Here is a 26,152-nt window from a genome sequence, read left to right as displayed (position 1 = left end):
CTCACCTGCACCCAGGCCGGGCTTCGGTCCTGTCACCATGAGCAGGAACCCATCATCCAGGTACAAAGAACCAGCTTCCCACCTCTCCTCCCCCAGCCACCTGCTCAGGTGGGCACTGCCATCCCTCCATGGCCTGAGGAAGACCCGGGACGCATCTCAGAGACCCAGCTGCCCGTGGGTGCCTTTAGGACCCTCCCCAGCCCCTGAAGTCCAGTCCCGGGGCTCAGCGGGTCACCCACGGAGGCCCCAAAGCCCTGAACTCCTGTCTCCGTTTCTCAGGATTAGAGGGGCAGGTGCCAACCTTTGCCCACCTGCAGCCCCCCTGAAGGGAAAGCCCTTGAAGAGAAAACAGGAGGGACCCCCCCCCCCGACCCCTCCCGCAGCTCAAGGCCCCACCTGAGAAAGACAGTCCCTTAAGTGAAAATGACCTAGTGTAGCAGGTAGCCAACCAAGGCTGGAGCAGATGGGGGCCATCGTGATGAAGGGGGCAGGGAGGTGCCAGCTGCAGCCAGGAATACAGTTAAGGAGCTAATAAAAGACTGAGCCATTTCAGCAGGTTTTTTAAAAGAGGCATCATAAAAATGTAGTTTCTGGGACTTCCCTGGTGGCGCAGTGGTTGGGAGTCCACCTGCCAATGCAGGGGACACGGGTTCGAGCCCTGGTCCGGGAAGATCCCACGTGCCACGGAGCAACTAAGCCCGTGCGCCACAGCTACTGAGCCTGCGTGCCACAACTACTGAGCCCGTGTGCCACAACTACTGAAGCCCACATGCCTAGAGCCCGTGCTCCAAACATGCAACAAAGAGAAGCCACCGCAATGAGAAGCCCGCGCACCACAACGAAGAGTAGCCCCCACTCGCCACAGCTAGAGAAAGCCCACGTGCAGCAATGAAGACCCAACACAGCCCAAAGTAAATAAAGTAGTTTCCACCTTCTCCAGAAGCCTGTTCTCCAGCTCATCTGAGGACGGGAGCAGAAAGCAAAGAAGAAAACGGTCAAGGCAGAGGAGCAGCGCACGAAGACACACCACCCTTGTTCTTGCTGAAGAGCAGGGCAAAGACTGACCCTAATTCCCGGGAAACTCCAGGAAATCCTGGCCAGGGCAGGTGATCATGTGAGGAAGTTTCTAGACAAGGAACAACTCTTTGAGACAGTTCTGCGTCCAGAGTCATGCTCAGGACCCCCATGATGCTGTGTGACCTTGGGCAAGTTCCTCACCATCTCTGAGCCTCACTTTCCTGTTCTGTTCAGTGGGAATGGCATGGTGATTCCCGCCCTGCCCTGCCTCACAGGGAAAGCTACAGGGATGGAGTAACCTCGTTAGAAATGCTTCGTAAATTAAGAATGCTCAGTGCCACTTTGATTCCTTTTCCCGGTTAAGACACAGTCCCTGCTCTGTGGCTGCAGGACGCAGGATGGGGAGGGAGGGAGGGAGGGGCGGAGTGGAAGGGGATGCTCAGCCATGGTCCAGCCCAGCCGGCCCCACCCCCACTCCCTTCTCTGCAGCCACCATCAGAAGACAAGATCAACGGCATCCTCCTGGGCTTCCGGATCCGGTACCGGGAGCTGCTCTACGAGGGTCTGAGGGGCTTCACACTGCGTGGCATCAACAACCCAGGGGCCAAGTGGGCAGAGCTCACCTGTGAGTGACAGTGGAGGGAGTCGGGTGCGGGGGGGGGCGCCTGAAGCTCTCAGCATCCTGGAATCGCACTAACCCGAAACCCTGGCGCCCTCCCCTGTGTGTGCCTCTCATCCCGTGCCATTCAATCCCCAAGTGCATGTTTATTGAGCACCTTCTATGCCCCCAGACACTGGGGGGACACCAGTGAACAAGACAGACAAGGTCCCTGCCCTCTCAGGCAGAGCTTGCAGGCTGGAGGAGGAGCCAGGCGCTGGAGAAGGAAACCCTGATATAGGTATCTAAGACCGTTGGCATGACCTCTGTGAAGCACATATTCCAGGAGAGCCTAAAGCCAGTGTCAGAAAAGGCTTCCCTGGGGATGGCTGTGGTGCCGACACTGATGGATGATTCCAAGTCAACCAGTCCAGAGAAGGTTGGGGGGGTGGGTGTGGATCCTGGCATGTGCAAAGGGCCTGAGGTGGGAAGGACCCAAAGCCAAGCCTGGTCGTGTCCCAAGGGCAGCAATCTGGCCCCCTCTGGTTCCTCAGGGAGATGACCATTCTGCCCTGGGGTCCCCGGAATCCAGCCTGCCTCTGTAGCAGGAAGGAAAAAACTCAAGAAGCCAAGTAGAAATCCCAGAGAGTCACACACAAGCAAAGGAATGACATGTCGTACTTTTGGGTTAGGATGGTTACTTTGGGGTCTTGAGGGCCATGGCTGGTGATGGGGTCCAGATGCAGTTGCCCCAGTTAGAGGCGAATACAGTGACATAGGCAAGAGCAAGAGGTTGGTGCCAGGGCAGCCGGCTTGCGATGCAGTCGAGGGCCCGTTTGGGAGATGATGTGCTCTGAGCCCCAACACACACACACACGCACTGATTCAAGTTGGGGAGAGGGAGGCCGGTGGGAGAGGGAGGGGTCTGGAGGATTTGGTCCCCAGGTGGGTGGTGGTACCAAACCAGAGACAAGTGGGAGAAGAGGAGCAGTTTAAGACCCTCTCGGTTTTGATTTTTCCTCCCGTCCTTCTCGTAAACCCTCTGCACCTTGTCTTCTAGCAGGTATTAACAGACAACAAGATGATTGAACACGTAGCCAAGGAAAATTAATAGAAAAACTCAGAAATAGCTGATCCAACAGCTTGCGTTATTTTTTTTTTTATTTTTTGGCAGACGTGTGCTGGTCGTTGTGATTTTATAGGCCTGTGTATAATACAGTCATATTTCCTGGTAGTAAAATGGTTTTGGCTCATATGAGGAAATTAACGACACCACTCTATCATGGCAGGAACTCAGCCTTAGACAAGGGACCAGAGCTGTCCCCATCTGGGGATGCTGGGCTCCCAGGGGCTCCCGTGCCCTGTGACCTCCAGCAGTTGCACGCCAGGACGGGATGGCACTGTCCTGGGAGCTGCCTCTTCCCCCCTCCCCCCTTCCTCCCCCCCACATCCCCGCTCCCACCCTGGCCCCAAACTCAGGAATCTGGAGGTCCCTTCCCTCTGCATGCGTGTTCCCATCCCGCCCCCCTCATCGGGGTCTGTGTGGCTCGGGGGGGTGTGTACTAACCTCCTCTGTCTGCTGTCTCCCTCCGGCCCCCTCCACCCCGCCCTGACCCCGTAGCCTTGTACTCCGTGCGGGACCTGAGCCGGCCCAGCCTCACGCAGTACGAGCTGGACAGTAAGTCCCCCTGCACGGCAGCTCCCCGACGGGCCCCGCCTTCCACGGGGAGGGGAGAGGGGCCTCCGAGGACGCCTGCCCACAGCTGAGTGGTGCGCCCGCCTCAGGCTGCTTGAGGAAGGGGAACCCCCTGCACGCGCGTGACTTTCCTGAAATACACAGAAAAGCAGGGGGTCGCCAGGGAAGGTCTGCTCCAGGCCACCGTCCATCAGTGCAGGACAGAAAGGGAAATGGCTAAGGTCTCGTCCTCCTGGGGGGCGGGGGACGGCGAGAGGAGGTGCGCGGTAGGAGCCGGGGGTCCCGCTGGTTGGACGGGCAGGCGTCCACGTTGCTGCCGCTCTGTCTCGTCCCATCAGAGGCACTTGTCAGCTCGGCTCTGTCTTTCAAGCCAAGGCCCACCCTGGAGTGAGCAGAGCCCCCGTCTTCCCTCAGGGACCAGGAAATGTCCCCACCTGGTGCCCCGAGCCCTAGCTCTTTCCTAACGTCCCAGAGGACATTCGGTTCTCCCCGAGGCCCGGAGCTTTGGGCCAGGGGGCCTCCTGTCAATAGCACGCGTTTGACTGAATTGTCCCTCTCGGTCCTTCCTTAACCGACAGCCGTCGTGGGTGCAGGGCCAGGGCTATCGGGGCGGTTAGGACTTCCACCTGGGGAGGGGGAGCTGTGGAGGGGAACGCAGAGGAGACTGGGGGAGCGTGTCAGCCGCCCCCCAGCAGGGACGGCAACTCCCACCCGGGGTGTCGGGGCCTATCTTCCTGCCGCTGCTCCCCTCTCCCAGCTTCCCTCTAAGCATCTCCCCCCAAGCACCCCCAACTGAGCGAAAACATAGTTTCTTAGCCCCAGATTCGCATCCAATGAGCCTTTTCTCTTTAAGTCTGGGCCCTGCCCCCCGCGTTAAGAGCTGGTTGATGGAGACTTCGGTGGGGGTTGGGGGGGGGGGGAAGCTGGGAACTTGAATCATCTGAAGTGACCAGTGTGTCCAGGACAGGCAGGGAAGGCGTGACCTGTGACGTGGCGCGTCCGGGACAGTTTTGGTTCACACCTTTTGTCCCAGCATAAATGTTAACAGTGCCCCTTTCGGTTTCAAAAATGCCCAAGGTGGTCACACTTGGCCAGGACGCCACCCAGTGTCACCCTGTGTCCGGATTCCCAGGGATGAGTCAGAGCAACCCTCTCCCCAACGCCGGCTGCCCCACCTCTTACCTGTTCTTTCCTGAACGCTTCACTCAGGGGTCCAGACTCGCAGGGGTGCACCATCACAGCCCCCCCTGCAGCCGCCCCCCTCCACGCCGCCTCCGTCCACTGCAGGGCCAGTGACCTCTGTGTGCCTCTCCCCTCCCCCACTCTCACCCCCAGACCTGAACAAGCACCGGCGCTACGAAATACGCATGAGTGTGTACAACACTGTGGGCGAGGGGCCCTCCAGCCCCCCACAGGAGGTCTTTGTCGGGGAGGCAGGTGAGCACCGCTACCCTTCCAGCCCCAGCACACCTTTCCCACCCCATCCCCATCCCCCCGCCCCGGAAGCCCAGCGGGAGGAGAGACTGGAGCCGGGGGGGGGGGGGGGGGGGGCCACACCCCGCCCCCAGCCCACCTCCTCCTCCTCCCTGAGGTCCCCTCACGCACTCACCACCCCCTCACCCTCCAGTGCCCACGGCGGTGCCCCGCAACGTGGCTGTCCACGGCGCCACGGCCACGCAGCTGGATGTGACGTGGGACCCACCCCCGCTGGAAAGCCAGAATGGAGACATCCAGGGCTACAAGGTACAGGCGCTCCGGCAGAGAACAAGGTCCAGAGGGACACAGGGCCAGGTGGTGGTTGGGAGTGACCCAGCAGTGGTGAGGTCCCGGGTCTACACCTGATCCCTTGGCTGTTTGCACCCAATCCCCTGAAACACCTGCAGCTGGAGCAAAACTCCGCCCATCCCCCCCGGCGTCCTTGGGGCAGGCGGCGCTCAGATGCTAGAAATTCAGGCCACCCCACAGCTTGTATCATCCCTGGGTGGTACAGCCCCCCCCGCCCCCGCCCAGCCCACCAGCTCCCGATGCCAACATGAGACCCCTCAAGTGGTTATTTGGCCAACCCTAGTTACCATATTGATGCAAATCGAATGGCCAGTTAGCAAAGGACCACCGGCCAGGTGTTGGAAATTTCTGTTTAAAGTTATTTCTAGATTTTAGGCAACATCTTGTGTTATGACAGGATTCAATTTGTCTCCAAAATTCGCAAAGCCCTTTAGAGCTCCTTAATCCTCCTGAAAGCCCAGTAAAGCTGGTAGGTTATAATGTTTGTGCCCATTGTACAGATGAGGAAACTGAGACCCAGGTTAGTGGTTCATCGAGGTCACAAAAAAAGCAGATAGCAGAGAGTCAGATTCCAGGTCTGCTCGCCGTCACCCTGTGAAAGGTGAGCACACAACCCCTGGAGGAGATGGCACTAATAGTAATAATAATAATAATAATCACGTGCTGCTCGTTTGGACACTCAGCCCGTGGCCATATCTGAGGCCTACCTCCTGTGCCGCTGTCCAGCGCCGCTCTGATTCCTGGTGGTTGTTTGTTATTCCAGAGAGTAGCCTAGTGCAGTGGCAAGGTGGGAAGGGTGGGCACAACCAAGAGCTTCCCGGCTTCCTCGGCTCAGCCCTCGTCCCACAGGCAGAAACTGAGTTTCCACAAAGGTAAGGGCCTTGCCCGGTCCCACGGCTTGTGGAGACCCCATTTCAGACAGAATCTGGTATAGGAGTCTGGTTCTGTGTGGGGTGAAGGAGGCGGGAGAGAGGAAGAAAGGCGTCTCGCCAAGGACGCTCTGAAGATGGATGGCACTCCCGCGCGGCGCCAGCTGGGAGAACTAAATATTGCGCCACTAGCATATGCCTCCCTGGGGAAGAAGAAGGAGCCGGGCAGGGCCTGCAACAGTTTGGCAGCCTCCAGACTGGGGAGGTGTGGAAGTCTCCAGTTAATGTACGGGCCCAGGAAACGTGTGGGTGCCCAGACACCACACATCACACAGCAGACGTCCACGTGCTCAGGGAGACATCATAACCAGCCATGGACATTGACAAAGGAAACAGAATTGCCACCTCCCAGACCTGCATTAACATCCGCGTTCACTGACCTTAACATGAACCACACATTCACACCACCAGCCAGTGGTTGCACCAGAATGAGCTGGGACAGGCACGTCCATGCATCCGGCCTTTCAGGGATGCGTGTTTATTGAGTAGTTACTTTGTGCCTAGCAGTTGTCCGTTGGTGCTGGGATTAAAGCAGAGACAACGTGAGCTTAAACTGTCGGGGAGGAAGCCAGTGATGCACAAAGCAAAGGGCACCTCCAGGTGGCGGTAAGTGAAATGGATTAAGGAGCAGGTTTGGCATTTTAAATAGGGTCGTTGGGAGAGCGCTTAATGAGAAGCTGCCACGTGACCAAAGATGAAGCCGAACAGGGCGTGAAATCACGTGGATCTGGGAGAAGAGTGTTCCAGAAGGAGGGGGAAGACGAGCAAAGGCCCTGGGATCCGTGGGTGCTTGGCGTGTACAAAGCCCAGCAAAGAGCCCCATGTGTCCCAGTGTGATGGGGCGCATCACCTGGAGTCCTCAAGGGCTTTGGCGGAATGAGATAGCAGCCACGGGGGCTTGGGGACAGAAGAGGGACATGGGTGACTCGGGTTTTTAAAGGCTTGTGCTGGCTGCTGCGTTGAGAATAGTCTGAAATGGGGAAAATGCAAAACCTGAAGAGGCGGCAGCATCATGCAGGTGATGGTGGTTTAGACCACGCAGTAGCAGGTAAGAAGCATTTGCTCCTGCTTCCATTTGAAGGGGGTAGAGCCGGTAGAATTTGCTGATGAACTGAGTGTGGAATGTGAGAGAAGGAGAAGCAACAAGGATTTCCAAGCAGTTGGATGACGGAGCTTCCAGTTACAGCGCAGGAAAATAGGAGACGGTGGGAGGGGGAGGCTCGGAGGGAGAGCTGGTGTCTGTTTGAGACGTCTGTTGGACTTCCCAGGGGAGACACCCAAGGGAGCTGGACACACAGTTGCAGAGTCCAAAGGAGAAGGTCCAGGCTGGAGGTGTGAACGGTGGGATCCTCAGCATATAGATGGTCCTGAAAGCCCAGAGATTAGATAGAGAAAACACCAGAAGTCTGAAAACTGAGCCGTGGGACCAAAGCAAGTGATCAAAGTCTCAGAGCCCACATGAAGAACGTGCTTCCAGAAGGAGGGAGGAAGCAGATGTGCCAACTACTACTGAGAGCTCAAGCAAGATGAAATCTAGGAAGCAATTATTCAGGGATGGGTAGACGACAGCCCATGAGCCTAATCCGGCCCCCCACTTGTTGTTGTAAATAAAGTTTTATTGGCATGCAGCCGCACCCATTTGTTTACAGATCGCCTTAGGCTACTTTCAAGTCACAGGCAGAGTTGAATAACTGCAGCAGAGACCGTGTGGCCTGCAAAGCCTAAAATATTGGGCTTCCCTGGTGGCGCAGTGGTTGAGAATCTGCCTGCCAGTGCAGGGGACACGGGTTCGAGCCCTGGTCTGGGAAGATCCCACATGCCGCGGAGCAACTAAGCCCGTGAGCCACAACTACTGAGCCTGCGCATCTGGAGCCTGTGCTCCGCAACAAGAGAGGCCACGATAATGAGAGGCCCGCGCACCGCGATGAAGAGTGGCTCCCACTTGCCGCAGCTGGAGAAAGCCCTCGCACAGAAGCGGAGACCCAACACAGCCATAAATAGGTAAATAAATAAATAAATAAATAAAATAAACCCAAAGTTTAAAAAAAAAAAAAAGTGCTGCAGTTCAGTCCGCAGGAAAGTGTGTCCAAGCTCCAAATAATTAGACAGAGGAGATGGAAAAAGAGATTTAAAAAATATATATATATATTTCTTACCTGGCCCTTTACAGAGGGAGTTTCCAGAGCCCTGGATTATTGCATTAAACAGGCCAAGTTCACAGGTGACTCTGATAAGAGCTGGGGGCAGGGAATGCCTGCTTGGAGTGGGTTCACGAGAGAATGAGGAGAGGCAGCCAGTACTGATATCCCTTTTGAGGAGTTTTGCTTTAAAGGGAAGTAACAAAATGGGGTAGAGACTGGAAAAAGACAGTCAACGGAGGCGGTTTTGAGATGGGAGGAATAACTCGTGTGTGTGCTGATAGAAATGATTCTGGAAAGAGGAGGAATTTGGTGATTCAGGGAAAAGAGGAAGCTGTGACAGGGGGGCGGGGGGGAATGCTCTGGAGGTGGTGAGAGGGGCTGGGATTTAGTGCAGTAATGTGGGGCCCGCCTTAGTAGGGAGCTGGCAATTCAGCCCTGGTCACAGGAGGGAGGCGGAGGGTAGGGACACAGGGCAGGAGGTGGTCCAGCTGGGGCAGGGAGCTTGTGGAGTCTTGCGTGATGGCTTCCGGAGCTCAGTGAAGGGTCCTGAGCCAGGAGTGAGGATGGGGAGGGAGGGAAAATGGGGAAGGGCTGTGTGGAACCGTGATGCCGGAGATTGCAGAGAGTGGACCAGGCCAGTGTATCACGGTGGCCAGGCCACTCAAGGCTGTGCTTGTGAACTGAAAGTGTGGCTTTCCTCCAGCGACAGCCAGCAATGTGACATGTGGGCGTGAACCTGACAACCGAGGCTGAAGTTCGGCCTGTTGCCTGTGGTGCAGCCAGAAGGGGCAGGGAATTGAGAATAGGAGAAGGTGGTGATGACGATTCACTCCTACACCTGTTCCCGTCTAAGGAGGGTGTTTATCCATTAGCAGCTATTTATTGAGCACCAGCAGGTGTGCCAGGCATGATTCTAGGTACTTGAGATGCAAGGTATCCAAAGACGTGGGCCCTCTAGGGAGCGTGTTTTCTAGCAGACACCTGGCTACCCGTCAGCCTGCACGGCAACTCGGCCGTGTGCCCTTGGGGTTGGGGTCAAGGCTCAGCCCCTTGTGCTATTTGCACAAATGTCACTTAATCCTCATCCAACAAAGGTCTGCTGAATTCGGTACACACAGGTAAGACCTGCCTGCTGAGGGTGCCCGTTTATGTACATGTGGTGGCCCTGGGTCCTGGACCCCCCTCCTCCCCCTTCCCAAGAACGTGACGCCAGCCACTGGCACCCCGTGTCCTGCATTATCACTTTTCTCATGCTGAAATATGTTGCATCTTTCAAATGCCTCTTCCTGACCTCATGTTTGCTTCAGCCATTTTTCTGGTTGGTTCCTTTACAGCAGAAACCCTCCAAAAAAATGTCTGCCCGCTGCCTCTGCCCCATCTCTCTTGAATCCACTCCAAGTAGGTTCACTCATTCATTCCAAACAGTGAATGAATGAATGACTTCATGTGTGACTATCTACCTGTATCAGAAGACTGAAAAAAAAGAAGAAAGAAAAAGGGAGGGGTTAGAGAAAAGCAAGGATTTTCTGGTACCGAGTCGTCCTAACTGCCGTTCACACATGCCAGGTGGGGACGCTTTTATTAGCTCTTTCTCGCTTTTATGAGCTTTCTCCAGGCGAATTGAGAAACTGAGAAGCCAATAGCATGCCGAAACCCCTCTGGCCAGCAGGTGGCGCCAAATGCTCTCTAATCCTCCGCGGGGCCAGGGACTTGGAGCTTTCCCAACGCCTCGATTCAGAGTTCTAAAAGTAGTGAAGCAATGTTCACTGCCGCACTATTTACAATAGCCAGGATATGGAAGCAACCTAAGTGTCCATCGACAGATGAATGGATAAAGAAGATGTGGCACATATATCCAATGGAATATCACTCAGCCATAAAAAGAAACGAAACTGAGTTATTTGTAGTGAGGTCAGTGGACCTAGAGTCTGTCATACAGAGTGAAGTAAGTCAGAAAGAGAAAAATAAATACCGTATGCTAACACATATATATGGAATCTTAAAAAAAAAAAAAATGGCTCTGAAGAACCTAGGAGCAGGACAGGAATAAAGACGCAGATGTAGAGAATGGACTTGAGGACACGGGGAGGGGGAAGGGTAAGCTGGGACGAAGTCAGAGAGTGGCATGGACGTATATACACTACCAAATGTAAAATAGATAGCTAGTGGGAAGCAGCCGCATAGCACAGGGAGATCAGCTCGGTGCTTTGTGACCACCTAGAGGGGTGGGATAGGGAGGGTGGGAGGGAGACGCAAGAGGGAGGGGATATGGGGATATATGTATACGTATAGCTGATTCACTTTGTTATACAGCAGAAACTAACCCACCATTGTAATGCAATTGTACTCCAATAAAGATGTTAAAAAAGATAAAAAAATTTTTTTAAATAAGGCAAAATTTTGTGTAGATATCCAAAATAATAATAAAGAATGACACAGTCAAAAAATAAAATAAAAGTAGTGAAGGATCTGCTGCTTCGCTGGCGACGAGCGAGTGTTAACCCCCGGTGAATATGAAGTAGAGTCGCCCCTCGGAATCCGCGGGGGATCAGTTCCAGAACCCACTGTGGATACTGCCAAAATCTGCGGATGTTCAAGTCCCAGTCGGCTCTCTGTATCCGCAGTTCCGCATCCGCGGATTCAACCAACCGCAGATCCTGTTGTACTGCACCTGTCTATTGAGAAAAGTCCGTGTAGAAGTGGACCCGGGCAGTTCAAACCCGTGTTGTGCAGGGGTTCAACTATTATTGGAAGCACTGTGGACACCTGCTGCGCTCCTCGACTAAAACTTCCTGCAGAATTGCCGTGTCTTCCTTCTCTTTACGACCTTTGTACCTCACCTTGGTTTTGGGAAGTGGGTGTCCGTGACCCCCACTATACGGACGACACAACTGCGGCTCAGAGAAGTCACCTGGGCAAATCAGTGGTGCGCTGGGGTCAGCCCAGGCCTGCCTGCCTCTACAGTGGGCTGTGCCAGCTGTCATGTGTGTCCCCGGGGGCCTTGTCAACCTGCAGATGCTGATGCCGGGGTGGGCTGACACTGCATCCCTAAGCAGCTCCTAGGTGATGCCGATGGGCTGGTACCCAAACCCGACTCTCGACTCTCGGCTGGGTTTGAGATAGACTCCGCCCCAGCAGGCTACCTACACTGCACTCAGGGTCCTGCAGAGCAGAATTGAGTTATTCCTACAGTGGCAATATTCTGAGGGCCGACCGTGCCCGTGCTGTGCTAAGTCCTGCAGGCACTGCAGTGAACAGACGCATGGGGTCTGTGCCCTCGTGGGGTTTACAGTCTAGCAGAGACTGAAGGATTGGCTGTGAAAAGGAACACTCTGGAAGGGTTTCTAAAACAGCTCTTAAATACACCTATACTATTTCTTGGGCGACTCACACCTGCCATCCAGGTGTGTGGATGGTACGAAAGAAGGTGTGTCTGAGACCCTGGGATCAGGCGGGGGCAAGGGGGGGGAAGCCGGGTGACTGTCTCCCTCACTCCAGATCCTCTGTGCCCACAGATTTATTTCTGGGAGGCCCAGCGGCGGAACCTCACGGAGCGGGTGAAGACACTTTTCCTGGCCGAGAATAGCGTCAAGCTCAAGAACCTGACCGGCTACACTGCCTACATGGTCAGCGTGGCAGCCTTCAACGCCGCGGGGGACGGGCCTCGGAGCACCCCGGCCCGGGGCCAGACCCAGCAAGCAGGTGGGGGAGAGACTGGAGGGACAGACGGCGGGGAAGGCGGGGGGCACCTGGAGTCCAGGCTCATGGGGGAGTGGAGGCAGCTGAGCGATCTGGGTGGGTCCCCGGGCCCCATGGGATGCCCTCCAGAGTGGGAGAGCGCCGCCCACCCAGAGGGGCCTAGATGTGTGCTCAGAAGAGGGGCGCTGTCCCCAGAAAGCCTTGGAGAGGCCCCCAGATCTCGCCCTTCCTCCCCCCATCTTCCCCCAGTAGCCCGCCTTGCCGATGGCCAGTCCATGCCCAGCCAGCCCCCTTCAGCTCCCTGCCTGTTCCCACCTGACCTTCTCATGTCTCCCTGGCTTTGTTCCCTCCACCAGTATTTACTGAGCATTCTCTATGGGCCCGCACTGTGCCATATGCTGGGAACACGACGGTGAATGAAACCAACAAGGGCCCCCTCCTAGGCAGGGAGTCGGATCGTAAACAAGCATCTCGATGAATTAACCTCAGGTGGCAGTGGGTGTGAGCGATCTAAGGACTGAGGCAGGGGGTGGACAGATGGCTTCGGATGGGTTCGCCTGCGGAGGGCTCGCTGAGTGGCTGACATCTGAGCTGAGATTTCAGTGAGAAGAAGAGGCCAGCCGCGGGAAGTTCTGGAGGAGGGGTGTTCCGGGCAGAGGGGCCAGCAGGTGCAAAGGCCTGGAGGCTGGAGGGGATTAGAGAACAGAGAGAAGGCCAGGTGGCTTGAAAGAACGTGAGTAAGAGTCAGGTGGTAGAGGGTCTGGGGGCCTTGGAAGGAAGCTTAGGATTAATGCTAAGCATGACGGGGAGCCATCGGTGGGGATAAGCATTGGGGCAACAGGATCTGTTTGTGTTTATAAAAGATCGCTCTGGCTGCTGTACCAGGGACAGGCTGATGGAGGGGAGAGGAGGGAGGCAGGGAGGCCAATTAGGAGGCTGGACGGTAGGGCGGGGCAGAGGAGTGGGCGAGGCTAAGAATCCTGCAGCCCTCACGTGCAGAGCCAGCCCTCTAGATAGTTTCCAAAGTCACTTCTCTGGCAACAGTACCCTTGATCTTTCCGGAAGCCCTGAGGACGGGCAGGGCAGGAGTTACCCAGTTTCACGCTGAGCAAGGGTGGCCTGCGAAGTGATGCTTCTCCCCTAAGGTCCCTCAGCTGCTCCGTGGGGGAGCAGAGACTGGAGCTCAGGATACCTGAGCATGTCCTGGGCTGTCTTCATGGCACCGGTCCCCTTCTTTGCCTGCCGTCGAGTTTTCTCCTCGTGGTTGTGAATACAGGCCTTTTGACTTTAAGCATCTTTTCCAACCTGCTGTTTCCCATTCTGTCAATTACCTTTCTCTTAAAGACAGAGTGAGACCCCCTGGAGTCAGTTCCTAAGTATTGTCCTCTTTGGGGACGAGCTCTGGCTCCCGAGGGTCGATCGGTCTGTCTGCCTGCCTGCCTGCCTGCCTGTCTGTCCCGACCGCTCTCTGTCAGTGTCATCGGCCGGATGTGAGCCCCTGGGAGCCTGGACGCTTCCGTCAGCAGGACAGAGTGTTCTGTCTCACGTCCCTCTAACAGAGGGGAGGCAGGAAGGGCCTCCAGAGCTGGCCTCCGTCCTTCAAAGACGTCTCCCTGACGCTGCCTCCCGGGGCTGGAGCGGAAGCGGCCCGGATGAGCTCCGGCTCCGTGGGCGGGCGGCTCCGGACAATAATAGCCCGGTCGTCCCCCTGGAGCCAGCTCTGGATGCTGCACGTTGATGTTGCTTTCCCTTCCTTTCTGTCCTCCCGCTCCGACCTCTCCCCCGCGATGTTTCTGGGGTCACTCTGGGATTCTTGGGCCAAGAAAGCTTCTCTTCCAGAGAGTTGACCGTTCCTGGCTCTGGCCGCTCCAGACAGCGTGGTCTCTCTCGGCAATAATCCCTGGGGCCCCAGGGACGGGAGAAAGGCCATGTGCATGGCAGTTCTGGCAGGTTGCTTAGGGCCCACCTGATGCTCTGAGGCCCAGGCACCCCCCAACCTCCTCCACCAGGGAAGCCAGGGCATCGCCCGGCCCCGCGGGGACCCCGGGGGTGCAGTCCAGGCGTGTCCTGCGCTCTTAGCCAGGGCTCAGGGCCACTTCGCAGGAGGAAGCCTGCATTCTCCAACTTTAGGGAAAAGAAAGTCCCCTTTTCTCCCAGTACTTGGACTCTGATGTTGGAAAGAATGCTAATGACGTCAGCGGGGGAGGGGAGGGGGTCCAGTGACCTCTAGTGACCCCTCCCACCCTCTCTGGCACGAAGCCCTGCTTTCTGCTGCTTCCCGGGCCCAAACGCCCCTGCTGGTTCCTTGGAACCAAACCCAGGGCTTTGAACCTCCAGGAAGGAGGAAACAAAGCCCCTCTGCTGTCTCCCCCCAGCCCCCAGCGCCCCCAGCTCGGTCAAGTTCAGTGAGCTGACCACCACCTCAGTGAACGTGTCCTGGGAGGCTCCGCAGTTCCCCAACGGTATCCTGGAGGGCTACCGGCTGGTGTACGAGCCCTGCACCCCCGTGGACGGTGAGTGGGGCCCTCCCTCCCGCGGAGCTCCCCAAACCCGCCCTCTGCACAGGTCCCCTCCGTGATCACCACGCAGAGCCATGCCATGAGACCCTCCCCGCTTACAAACGGAGACCGAGGCCCCGACAGGCCGTGGTGTCACCAAGGTGAAACAGTGGCAAGTTGGAGGCAAAATTGGAACAGTAGCCCTGGCCTCCTGAGTCCTGGGAGAGAACTTTAAAATACATTCTCCCCTTCAGTGGATGGACATGGGGAGGAGCGGAGGGAGCCCTGGGCAAAATACAGTATCCCGAGATGGGTAATAAAGATGGACCATCCCCCGATGGTCCTGTCCTACGTGTGCCCGCCAGCCTTAGGGGCTCAGCCTTCCTCCGGGTTAGTTCTCCTCTGCCTTTCGTGGGGTCAGGAACCCCTCTGAGAATCCGATAAGAGCCTTGGAACCTCTCCCGGGGAAGGTGCACGAGTCCAGGAGTCACTGCGGCCCCGCTGCCCTCTGGGAACCTCAGCTCAAGCCTGTTGCTCAGCAACTAGCCTCCCTCCCGCTTGCCCTGCGCCCTGTTCCTCAGTGCCCTCCCCACAGCCCCAGCCCCGCCCCGTCCATCCAGGCCCCGGTTGGGACCCTGCCCCACTCCTGGGCCCCTCCACCTGCTGCCCCGCCTTGGCCAAGATTACTGCTTCAAAACCCTGGGTTTGCTTAGAAAGGCAGGAAGGAGATTGCACCCCTGGTGGCCTATGTCCAGTTCCAGAGCCCAGAGAGGCCTAAGGGGTATGGCTGGCCTACCCGGTGGCACCCTGGTGGCTAGAGGTGACCGCTTCTGGGGTCACCCCACCCCGACAGTGGAACCTGACGAGAACAAGGGGCGGAGCCCTGGGAGCCGAGGCGGCCAGCAGTTCTGGGTCAGCCGAGGGAACAATGGCCCTCAGTCTTCCCGGCCCAACCTGCGTGCCAGCAGTTCGCCGGGTCTGGAGGTCCCAAGGGGGAGCTGGGCCCCAGGAAGAGGGGTGGTCAGGTGCAGGACGCAGGAAAGGGGCCATCTCTCCCACGGAAGGATGGAGAGGACAGAGGTCACGGGGACGAGACGCAGGGGGACAGACGGCTCTTGCTGCGGTGGCTCCCGGGGATCCGCACCTGGCGGGGCACGGCCACTTTGCCTGTCTGTTCCTCAGTCCAGCAAACAGGCCCCGCGAGGATGCAGCAACCCCTGCTTCCCTGTAGGGAAAACCGAGGCCCAGGCCAACGAAGGGTTTGCTCAGAAAAGTCGAGGGGCAGGTACCCAGGGCTGCTGTTCCGGGTCCCAGGGCACATCACCACGTGACCCCACGGGTACATCACTCCTTCAGGAAGCCCCTCGAGATCGCCCACTTTTCTGTCCATCAGGACTTCATTCATTCAATACACTGGGCCCCAACCCTGAGCCAGATGCTCTGTTATTTTATTTAATCTCGTAACACCTGGCCTAAGATGCCATTGATACCCTCACTCAGTAGAATAAAGCGAAGCCAGGGTAGGAGACATGCTCAGAGACCCCCTAGGCAGCTCTGGGGTCTGAGCCCAGCCTGCTGGCCACAAAGCCTGTCTCCTGGGGGTGACCGGCTGCTTGGTGTGCGTGAGAGAGGAAACCCGGTCCTGGGGAGGCAGGCGGTCGGGAGGATTTTGACTTGCGAGTCACAGCGCGCAAACCCTCACCTCCTGGAAGCCATCCAGGCCTCCCCTCTCGTTGCCGAGATTTGGAGTGCTGTAGCATTCCTCACTTTTGCCCTGAAGAGCCTGGCGGGCTCAGCTGGTGGAGGGCCCGGTGTGGGCTCCTGGCTCTTGCTGGCACAGGAGAAAGGAGGAAGCCCAGGCGGAGCTGAGGTTGTCCTGGGCTCCAGGGGCGGCTGCACCGGTGTCCCCTCCAGCTCTGGACGGTGGTGTCTTTACAGAAGCACTTGCCAGAAGATGATCCTTGGGATTTGAATTCTATGGGATGGAACGTGGGGGACCAAAAACGGGGTGAAATGTGTTTGGCGTACAGTGGTTAAGTTAAGCAAGATGGTGAGTTGTTTTTTTCCCTCCAGATGCTAAAGGACCCTGTGGGTTTTCAGTCAACAGACAGGCAGGCAGGCAGGCAGGCAGGCAGTACGTATATATTCTTGAGAACAGCCTGCAGGGCTGTGTTCTGAGAGCAGTCTGGAAAACACTCTGTGTGGCCAAGGGTGCTTGTCCCAGCCTGACTCCAAGGGGGTGCAGCCCCTGGCCAGCACCTGCCGCTCCTCTCCCATGGCCTCCCCCGGCCCTACATGCTGTGTGTCCCCCCCTCCCCCAGGAGTCAGTAAGATCGTGACAGTGGACGTGAAGGGCAGCAGCCCTCTGTGGCTGAAGGTGAAGGACCTGGCGGAGGGGATGACCTACAGGTTCCGTATCAGAGCCAAGACCTTCACCTATGGGCCCGAGATCGAAGCCAACGTCACCACGGGCCCCGGAGAAGGTAGGGGAGCCTTGGGCGGACGCGGGGGCTGCTGTCTCCATACACGGTGTTCAGCCCCCCAAGTCGGAAGGGGGTGCCCAGAGCCGTGCTGAAGCCTGGGGGTGCAGAGTTGAACAAGGCGGGGTCTCTGGTGGAGCACATGGGTCCCTGGGGTTGTACGGGGTGGGCCTGGGGGGAGGAAGGGGGGAGGAGAAAGGGGGGCATTTAAAGGGGGAGATTCCAGAAGACTTCATGGGAGTGCGGCCTTCAGATGGACACATGGGAATACAGACCGGCATCTGCAGAATTCCGAAGCTGTGGCAGAGCAGGATGGGAAGGGGTGGGTGTCCAGGTGTGAGGGAAGGCCGGCCGGGCTGTGGAGTGTTTCTCAAGGTGCCACTGATGTCAGATCCCCAGGGGTTCCTGTGATAAGTACAGAGTTCTGGGTCCCAGGAAGTTCAACGTCTTTGTGCAGCCATCCTGGGAATGTGCATTTGAACGAGAGCTGAGGTAGCTCTTTGCTACCCACCGTGAGAACCCATGCTCTGGGGGTCTTCAGGCTTGGGAAGATGACACCGGCCAGGGCCAGGGGGCACCTGCTGGCTGCATCCTTCCTGGACAGAGGTGACAGAGGGGCAGGGTTGGGGGCAGGGCAAGAAAGGAGCCAGGCAGTTACAGGCTAGGCCCTGTGCACTGGGCCTGCGGGGAGGGGAGGGGAGGGAGGGGAGCACCGGGGACCAGGGAGGAAAGAGCAGCTTGGTTTGGGTTTTGCGATGCCTCTTGGGGTCATTGTCAGGCTGGGGGAATTCTTCAGGGCAACTTGAGGTTGAGGCTTACCTCCCCAGAGTCTCTGTCGCCCATGCAGCGTGTCCCCTCCCAAACATAGAAGCCACCTCCCAGCCACTCCGAACTTCCCCCTCGGAGAAAGTACACAGCCCACCCCAGACTCCCCCTGAAATCCCTCCTCCCCTTCTTCCCCGCCCATCAGCCAGGAGTGGACCGGGCCCCAGCTCAGCCCCGGGGCTGGGAGAGCCTCCGCCAGGAGAGCTGGGCCTGCAGAGGCTGCCTCACCTGCCTGGCGGGTTTGCCCAGAGGCTAGTTCAAGGCGGGGGGGCGGGCCCCCCTTCACTTTCTCTTCCTGGGCACTTTCTCTTCCCTGCCTCTTGTTCTGCAGAAAAGCTCTCTGGCTCCTGGGCTCTGTTGGAACAAAGCCTGCAGGGCTGCAGGGGGAAGATTGCCAGGGAGCTGCCCCCTGCCCTGCCTCTGCCCTCCACCTGCCCCCAGCCTCCCCCCCTCCCCCCAGCACCTCTCACCTGAGCCAGCTTGGCTTCCTTGGGAGACAAAAGCAGGAAGCGAGCTGGCAGAGACAAGAAGGACAGAACAGTGGCATGGGGACAGGAGAGGGCCGCCTGGAGGACAGGGTGTTCTAACCGGAGGCTTGAAGTGACCCAGGGCGGGCGCGGGGGGATCCAGAGGGGGTGGTACAGAGCTGGGGGGAGGGGGCCCTGAGAAAGCACTGAGCTGCGCCCACCCGGCAGCGGAGGGGTCAGCAAGGGCGGATGTGCAGCTGGGCGTCCCTTTCCCTCCAGGCTGGGCAATGCTGGAAATGCTGGAAGCTTCTAGCCCAGGAGGAGATGCCAGACCCTCTCAGCCCCGAGTGCTGTCCTGCGTGGAATGAGAACTCGGGTTCCCAAGGGCCCCTGCCCCACCCCTCACATCTCCCTCAGGCTGTGTCCCCCGCCCCCCATCCCTCAGCGGCCTTTGCCCTGTGCTGTGGGCAGGATGCTCGTTAGGGGAGGAAGGGGGACGGGAAGGAAGGCAGTGAGGCCCTCTGAGGTCACGGGCGGTGCTGGACACGGGCTGGGCGGTGCTGGACACGGGCTGGGCAGTGGGCCACCACGCTGTGGTAGTGAGTCTCTGGCCTGCTGTCCGGCTGCAAGCCTTCGCAGGCCCGGAGGGTCTTCAGTCGGAAGCTGGGCTCTCAGCTCCTTTCCCCGCAGGCGTCCGCAGGGGCCACCGGACCAGCAGTCACCCACCCCCTCACTCCCTGGCTCACTCCCTCGTCCCATAAGCACCTAGGAAGCACCTACTGTGTGCCAGGCCCTGGGGGTACAGGCCTCCAGGTGTCGTGGGGAACAGCAGACAGGGGCCCTGGGGGCAGTGGGAGCCGGTGCTGCAGGGCACCCCAGGGAAGAAGGGGTACAGGACCCTTAGCAGAGAGCACAGGCTCACTCCTCTCACTGCGGAGGCGAACTTCTGTCTCCTGCTCTGGCCCCTGGGGCCAGTACCCCGCGTGGCCGACCTAACAGGAGGCTGCCCTGATGCACCTGTCACCCCAGGAGAGCCAACAGCAGGGCCAGGTTCTTCTCCCTGTTGGACGCAAAGGCTTCAGATCCTCCTGCAGCCCTGGCCTCCTCTCTGGCCTGGCCTTACAGCAAACGCAGCTGGGAACCTTTCTGCCATCATCACATATACCTCTCCTGGAGTGCAGGGGCTGTGGGAGACCTGGCAGAGGATAAGTCAGATCCAGCAGGCCTGGCCAAGATGCACTCCTTGGGCCTCGGCACGTGCAGGTTTCTGGAGCCCCTGGCCGAGGTTGGTTTTGGCGTCCAGCACCTCCTGCTGGAGCTCAGGAAGACAGGCTGGGCGCCTGTTCTGGCTCCCACGCATCCTCTCACCCACTGTGTGCCGTTCGCAGGTGCCCCCGGACCGCCCGGAGTGCCCATCATCGTGCGGTACAGCTCGGCCATTGCCATCCACTGGTCCAGCGGAGACCCCGGCAAAGGCCCCATCACCCGCTACGTCATAGAGGCCAGACCTTCAGGTATGTCCCCCCCGGCCTGAGCCGGCTCGCCCTCGGGAGCAGAGTCCCTCCACTTGGTGCACTGATGTCGTCGCGTGAGAAGGGGCTTGTGCTCCCCCAGGAGAAGCTAGAGGTGGCCCTGTGATGACGAGTGGGAAACGGGGACTTGCACCCTTAGTTAAGGAAAACCCAGGAGGCCCCGGAGAACAGCGCTTGTCACCAGGTGAGGACTGACTCATGTAGGGGTCATCCAAGAAGCCAGAGAACAAAGATTTGGGCTCCCATCGGCTAAGCACCCACGTCCTCCACACGACCCCGCTGACGAGAGCTCCACAAGGAGGCTGGCTGTCCCCCGGAGACCCAGCTGCCTCTTTGAGGTCCGTCCCCGCTATCGTGGCTGTCACTGCAGTTCCTGTCATGTCCCAGTCTCTCCTCTCAAGCCTGAAATCGAATCACAAGGACTTCCAAAGCCATCAGGAGATGTGCGGTTGATAAGTCGCTGCAGGGGGCTGTCCTCCGAGCTCCTGTTTCACGGTCGCGGTCACGGTGACACGGGCTCCTGCTTCTCCGGCTCCCCTTACCCCCAGGAGCTCCCGGCCTCGGCCAGCTCCCTCCGTTGCTAGGTTTCTGAGTTAATCAGAGGTGCCAGAGTCAGCGCAGGCTGGAGGCTTGTTCTCGGTATTCCGTGGATCTGTGATTAGGCAATTGAGGTTGAGAAACAAACAAAAAGACTGTGTTGCTGCAGCACGAATAGCAAATACTAATCGGAATGGGAAGCCGGCAGCTCAGTAGCTAATACTTCTAATGGGGTGCGGGCACATCCCGGCGACGTGGTTAATACCGCGGGGTAGCTGAGCGCTAAACATCTCAATAGCAAATAGTTCGTTCCAGCGGTTCCGGGAAGCCGCTACCACCCTGTCATTGCCTTAATCTTGGGCTAATAACTGCAGTCACAAATAGCTATTACATCCAGCAGCTCAGATCCAACGTGTAGCCGGAAGATACACGCAGCCTTGGCTCCCTCCCCTCTCCAGATGGTCCCTCCCTGGCCCTCCAGGGCCAGCTGCTGACTTGGCTGGGAGACCTCCGCGTGCTTCTCTCAACCAGGGCCTGTGCCTGTTTTTTCCATCCAAGTTGGCCTGCCGGGGCGCCAGGCTATGGAATGTTGGCCCTGGACTTCAGCCCTGTGGATTTTCCAGCGTTCCCTGGGAGGCCCAGCAGGGGACCTGGTGTTCCAGGTTTGGGGGCCGCGACTCGGCCCACACAGTTGGGGTCAAGGACTGATTGTCAGAGGAAGGATCAAGCCAGGACCCCCTGAAGGGCGGGGATTCGGAGTGGTACCCGAGAGCCGGTGACGGGGATGGACGGTGCTGAGGAGAGGATGGAGCACGAGAGGAATGCCGTGCTTCTCCCCCTGGCTGTACGTCCTCCTCAGGATGGAATCGCTCGCGTCCTTGGCTCTACCTGCATCGCCTGTGCTTCCTCCTGGGCAGAACCAACTAAACATGAGAAGCCAGACACTGCAGACCAGGGAGGGATTCTTTCGGGCCAACTCCCAGGGCTGTAGGCCAGAGACACAGCACGATGTTCCCGCAGCTTCTGGCCTGGCCCCGTCGCCCCGGCTCCACCCTTGCTCCTGTGTGGGGAGGAACAAGGAGGGTCAGACAGCAGGCCGGAGCCCCCAGCTTCTGGGAGGCAGCGGGGTCCTGGCCAAGCCCACCTGGAAACGCTGATGACGGTCTGCACCATCCTTGGCACTGGGTGGGAGTTCAGTGCTGGGACGAATCAGACATCTCAAGGCTGAAGCACCAGCCCTGCCACTGTGACCTTGGGAGGATGAGCTCAGCTGTCTCCAAGCCTCAGTTTCCTCATCTGTAACATGGGTACAAGTGTTCCTCCTTCTCACCGTTGCTGCCAGTAAAGCCCTTGGAACCAGGATGCTTGATAAGGAGTGAGTGTCACTGTTTGATCTTCATCATTGTTATCATCACCGTGCCTGTCATCAAGGGTGAATGAGAGACTTCAAAGTCACAGGAGGAAAATGGATTTGCACCCCGATACTTGTATTTCGGGGCAGTACTGAAATTGGGGCCTATGTTTCATGATGCTATGGAAAGGCCAAGGAAGAAAGGTTTGCACTCACTGATTCAAAAACACTTCAAGTATGCCCGTGCTGGGTGCTGGACTACAAAGACAGAGTAGGCAGATCCCTGCCCTGGAGGAATTTCACAGCCTAGCAGGAGGAAAAGAGACAGTCAACAAAAAGATGTGATGTGTATGAGGCAGGCAACCAAAAACGAATCATTAAGAGGGAAAATGAGGCCAAGGCTCAGGACCCTGGAGCCTTCTAAGGAGAGCAGAACGCAGACGGGCCGCCACGGCTGCCTTTCAAGCAGAGGGACCCAGACGGGACGGCAGGAAGGTGGCCTCCACAGGTGCCACCACACTCGTGGTCCAACATTCAGAAATGGTGATGGAGTTACGGCCACTCCACCGGGATTCCTGACTTGGGTGGATCTGTAAAAAATAGTGTGGGGAAGGAAACAAAATCCATCCACCCCGGGGAATGGCCAAGCTGGGAGCAGCCTGTGGGCCAGAAAGACAGCTCTTACGCCAAGGAGTTGAGAGGCAGACAAGGAAGGACAGTGAAGCCGGAGGAGTGGAGGACGTGCCGTGGGAGCTGGTCCAGGGCAGCGGCAGCCTGGGTGACCCGCCGGCTGCTCAGGATGGAAGACCTGGACCCTCAGCCCACCAAGGCCCTTCTGAGACCTCTGGACCCCTGGTCCATGTGAAAACGGGTCCCGTCCAGGGCCCAAGTGGCTTGACACTTTGGTTGCTGAATCAGCCCTGCACTCATGCAAGCAGGAGGGGGACTCAGCCTCTTTCCCAGGCCAAGCCAGCCCCGTGGGCCCCACACAGAGCGTCTGTGGAGGTTGCCACTGGGCCCTGGAGGATGCCGCTGGCCTCTTCTCTTGCATGGGCAGCGCGCTTATTCCTTTTGAAGCAGGTGGAAGTGAATTATGTCCCAAGAGGACAAGGCCCAGAGAGCCACAGGCAAAGGGGGACAGGCCTGAAGGTTAAGTCAGGAGCTCAAAGGACGGGGGTGTAGGGGGAGAGCGGACGGAGTCCCCTCCACCCTCACTGGTCCCTCGCTCTCCTCAGATCTCTGCTCCCAAACAGAGCCCCATCACATCCAGGCAACTTGACCAGAACCTCACAGGCAGCCCCCGTCCCTCCTACAGCGATTGTTAAGAAGTCCTATTCTTTTTGTCTGATGCCATTACTGTGGGTGTTTTGAATAGAAAGGGGGATCAGAAAAATAGGGGCCTGGTTAATTAAGTAAAGGAAGGTCTACCCCTGTGATAACATATTAGGCAGCCTCTTAAAAGCATGCTGACCAGCATGGGTTTTTTTTGGTTTTTGTTTTTTTAATTATTTATTTATTTATTTATTTTTGGCTGTGTCGGGTCTTCGTTTCTGTGCGTGGGCTTTCTCCAGTTGCGGCAAGCGGGGGCCACTCTTCATCGCGGTGCGCGGGCCTCTCACTATCGCGGCCTCTCTTGTTGCGGAGCACAGGCTCCGGACGCGCAGGCTCGGTAGTTGTGGCTCACGGGCCCAGTTGCTCCGCGGCATGTGGGATCTTCCCAGACCAGGGCTCGAACCCGTGTCCCCTGCACTGGCAGGCAGATTCTCAACCACTGCGCCACCAGGGAAGCCCAGACCAGCATGTTTTACTGACAGGGAAACGGATCGGTAGATTTCTTCTGCACAAAGTGCTGCAATGGTGAGGCTCCTTCTCTGGATGGTGATACTGGGTTGGGTGTTAAAGGAGTTTCTGCCTATTATACATTTTTTTTATTATACATTTTTTAATGTTTTACAGACATTTTAATTAAAAAGAGGGAGTTCCCTGGCGGTCCAGTGGTTAGGACTCGGCACTCTCACTGCCAGGGCCTGGATTCAAACCCTTGTCAGGGAACTAAGATCCCACAAGCTGTGCGGTGCAGCCTAGACAGATAGAGAGAGAGAGAGAGAGGGAAAGAAAGAATAAAAAGGTCAGATACTTTTGTTTAAATGTCTCCTGAGGACCTACTAGGTGCCATGCACGGGAGATTCAGTGTCGAAGGGGCAGACCCAAAAGGCCCCAGCATCAGGGAGCACCAGTTAGGGTCGGGCAGGGCCCCTCCTCACGGGCACCTCCGTCTCTGTGCCCCTGCAGACGAGGGGCTCTGGGACATCCTCATCAAAGACATCCCCAAGGAGGTGACGTCCTACACGTTCAGCATGGACATCCTCAAGCCAGGCGTGAGCTATGACTTCCGGGTCATTGCTGTCAACGACTACGGCTTTGGCACCCCCAGCAGCCCCTCCCAGTCTGTGCCAGGTACTGGCCTGCGGGTGAGGGGTGAGGGCGCCCCACTGAAGAGCCTTGTGGTGGAGTCTGGGGCAGGGATGAAGGAGGAGAGGTAGCAGCCCCGGAAGACTGGGGTGGGGACCGCTTCAATTCTCTGAAGCAGAGAGCCCTGGGCCAGGGCCTGAGTCAGCCTTCGACTCTGGAAGGAGCTGGGGGCCAGGGGTCTTTTGGGTTCCTTTTCAAGGACTCCAGAAGCCCTGGGCAGGGGGCCCAGTGGGCTTGAGGATGAATCAGCGGGACCAAGATGAGAGTCTCCCAGAGCTTATCACCCAGGAGATTCAAGGGCACCAGGCCATAAACTGCGTGTTTCCGTGGAAACCTCCCCCCAAAACAGAGCCAGCAGCCTGTGAAGCACAGGCCTGAGCAAGCAGCTCCCCGATGGGGCAGGACTCCATCCCTCCCCTTCCTTCTTGCCTTTCTCTTCCCATTGTCTCCGAGCTCACAGCGGATGCCAGTATCAAAACCCATGACCCCAAATCTAACCACTAACCACTTTTAATACCGAGGCCTCTTCCCTCAAGGCAGGAATATAACTCAAAATGTCTACTCACCAGGCAAGTTTCACCCTTGCCCTGATAGAAACAAATCATGGGAAGTAAACACTTCAAGACTGAAACAGAAAAGCCAGCCCCCGTCAGGCAGCAGCATGGATTAGTACCGGCCGGGTGCAGGGAGCACACTACTGGGGGCTTTGGAAAAAGGGGAGTCTCCTTGGAGGAGGCTTTCTGAAGACCCACTCATGTCCACCCTCCCAGCTCCCCCTGCCTTCTGCTACCAGAAAACGATTTCTGTCACAACTGAACCTTGGGAGAAACTCTCCCAGGCCCATCACAGGCCAGGCAATCACCTTTCCAACCACACTGGTGTCTGTCTGTCAAGGTAGCCCCTGGGCCACAGGTGGCAAGGAAAAATAAGAAAGAAAAGATGGCAAACATGCTGCCGGTCCTCCCTCCTGTGTCTTCAGCAGACATCACTAATCAATCCCAGCACTCTTTCCTAGGGAGTCTAGAACCGACCTCAGAACTTTTCTCAAAACAGCCCTCCAGGCAGCGCTTTACTGATCGGTCAGAGCTGGCCCTTGAGATGAAACCGTCCCTACCAACCTTAGAGGGCACAGACCCAACTACCCGTAGCGTGTGAGAGCAGGTGGTAGGGTCCCAGCTGGGGCAGGAGGTTGGGAGGCAGGACGGAGCTGAGCGGTCCTGGACCTGACACCCGCTCCCTGCTGCAGCCCAGAAAGCCAATCCCTTCTACGAGGAGTGGTGGTTCCTGGTGGTCATCGCGCTTGTCGGCCTCATCTTCATCCTGTTGCTGGTCTTTGTGCTCGTCATCCGAGGCCAGAGCAAGAAGTACGCCAAGAAGACAGACTCGGGTGAGCTGGCCCCGAGCCCTGCTGGCTGGACGGGGCTTTCACGTGGCTCCCTCCCTCTTGACAAGGGCGGCGTCTTCCCTCTCCTGGAAATGCACTTGCTCTGATTTGGGCGGGGGGCGGGGGTGGCAGCCTAGGGTTCCTGTACCCGCAATCTCCATCTCCTATTTTGGTTTCGACCCTAACAAGAGAAGGAGGGCAGCCCAGCCATGGGGGAGACGGGGAGGCCACCTGGTCTAAAGGGATGGAGTGAGTGATGGATGTCAATCCCCACCCTCTCCCTTCCCAGGGAACAGTACCAAGTCTGGTGCCCTGGGCCATGGGGAGATGATGAGCTTGGATGAAAGCAGTTTTCCTGCCCTAGAACTCAACAACCGGCGGCTCTCAGTCAAGAACTCCTTCTGCCGAAAGAACGGCCTGTATACCAGGTAGTGGGCTCTCTGCGTGGGGGACCGGGGGATGGAGGTTTGGGGGCCAGCTGTGCCGAGGGACTGGGGGACTCCTGGGAGGGCCACAGAGCAGGCAGGGTCCTGTCCTGGAGCGGCATGCACTGGGAATGGTCACGAGGAAGACAGAGCCGGGCCCAGGCAGCTCCACGGGGGCTGGGGAGAAGGTCACGAGGAGGTGGGTACACAGGGTTTGTGCCAAACACAGCAGAATACAAATCACTTGCACAGTTCTGCAAACCACCAACTGCCATTGGGGGCCAGCTGCTCCTAGTACCGGCCTGAAGCCGTGATA

The 26,152-nt window shown here is 57.7% G+C and overlaps 1 protein-coding gene and 1 long non-coding RNA gene across 5 annotated transcripts in view; one reads left to right on the top strand and one right to left on the bottom strand.

The window, feature by feature from the left end:
• The window catches only part of SDK2 (sidekick cell adhesion molecule 2), a 266,204-nt gene that overhangs the window by 227,603 nt on the left and 12,449 nt on the right, over positions 1-26,152 (top strand). For 3 of the 4 annotated variants that reach the window (XM_068530694.1, XM_068530697.1, XM_068530695.1), the window contains exons 33-43: positions 1,507-1,642; positions 3,237-3,293; positions 4,647-4,748; positions 4,939-5,054; positions 11,682-11,868; positions 14,241-14,378; positions 16,685-16,846; positions 19,524-19,649; positions 23,848-24,012; positions 25,274-25,414; positions 25,701-25,839. In XM_068530694.1, coding sequence (XP_068386795.1) covers positions 1,507-1,642; positions 3,237-3,293; positions 4,647-4,748; positions 4,939-5,054; positions 11,682-11,868; positions 14,241-14,378; positions 16,685-16,846; positions 19,524-19,649; positions 23,848-24,012; positions 25,274-25,414; positions 25,701-25,839 — 1,469 coding nt within the window. The remainder of the gene's footprint in view (positions 1-1,506; positions 1,643-3,236; positions 3,294-4,646; positions 4,749-4,938; positions 5,055-11,681; positions 11,869-14,240; positions 14,379-16,684; positions 16,847-19,523; positions 19,650-23,847; positions 24,013-25,273; positions 25,415-25,700; positions 25,840-26,152) is intronic. The other variant, XM_068530696.1, reaches the window with a different exon arrangement.
• Positions 17,118-17,978, bottom strand: LOC137755146 (uncharacterized). The gene is made up of 3 exons (XR_011071975.1): positions 17,897-17,978; positions 17,355-17,439; positions 17,118-17,248 (listed from the first exon to the last, which is right to left on the bottom strand). It is a non-coding gene; the product is annotated as an uncharacterized lncRNA (long non-coding RNA).

The sequence above is a fragment of the Eschrichtius robustus genome, chromosome 20 (genome assembly GCF_028021215.1).
Source record: "Eschrichtius robustus isolate mEscRob2 chromosome 20, mEscRob2.pri, whole genome shotgun sequence".
NCBI lineage: Eukaryota > Metazoa > Chordata > Mammalia > Artiodactyla > Eschrichtiidae > Eschrichtius > Eschrichtius robustus.
Note: the sequence above shows the minus strand (reverse complement) of the source record. Positions and strands in the feature narration are given on the sequence as shown.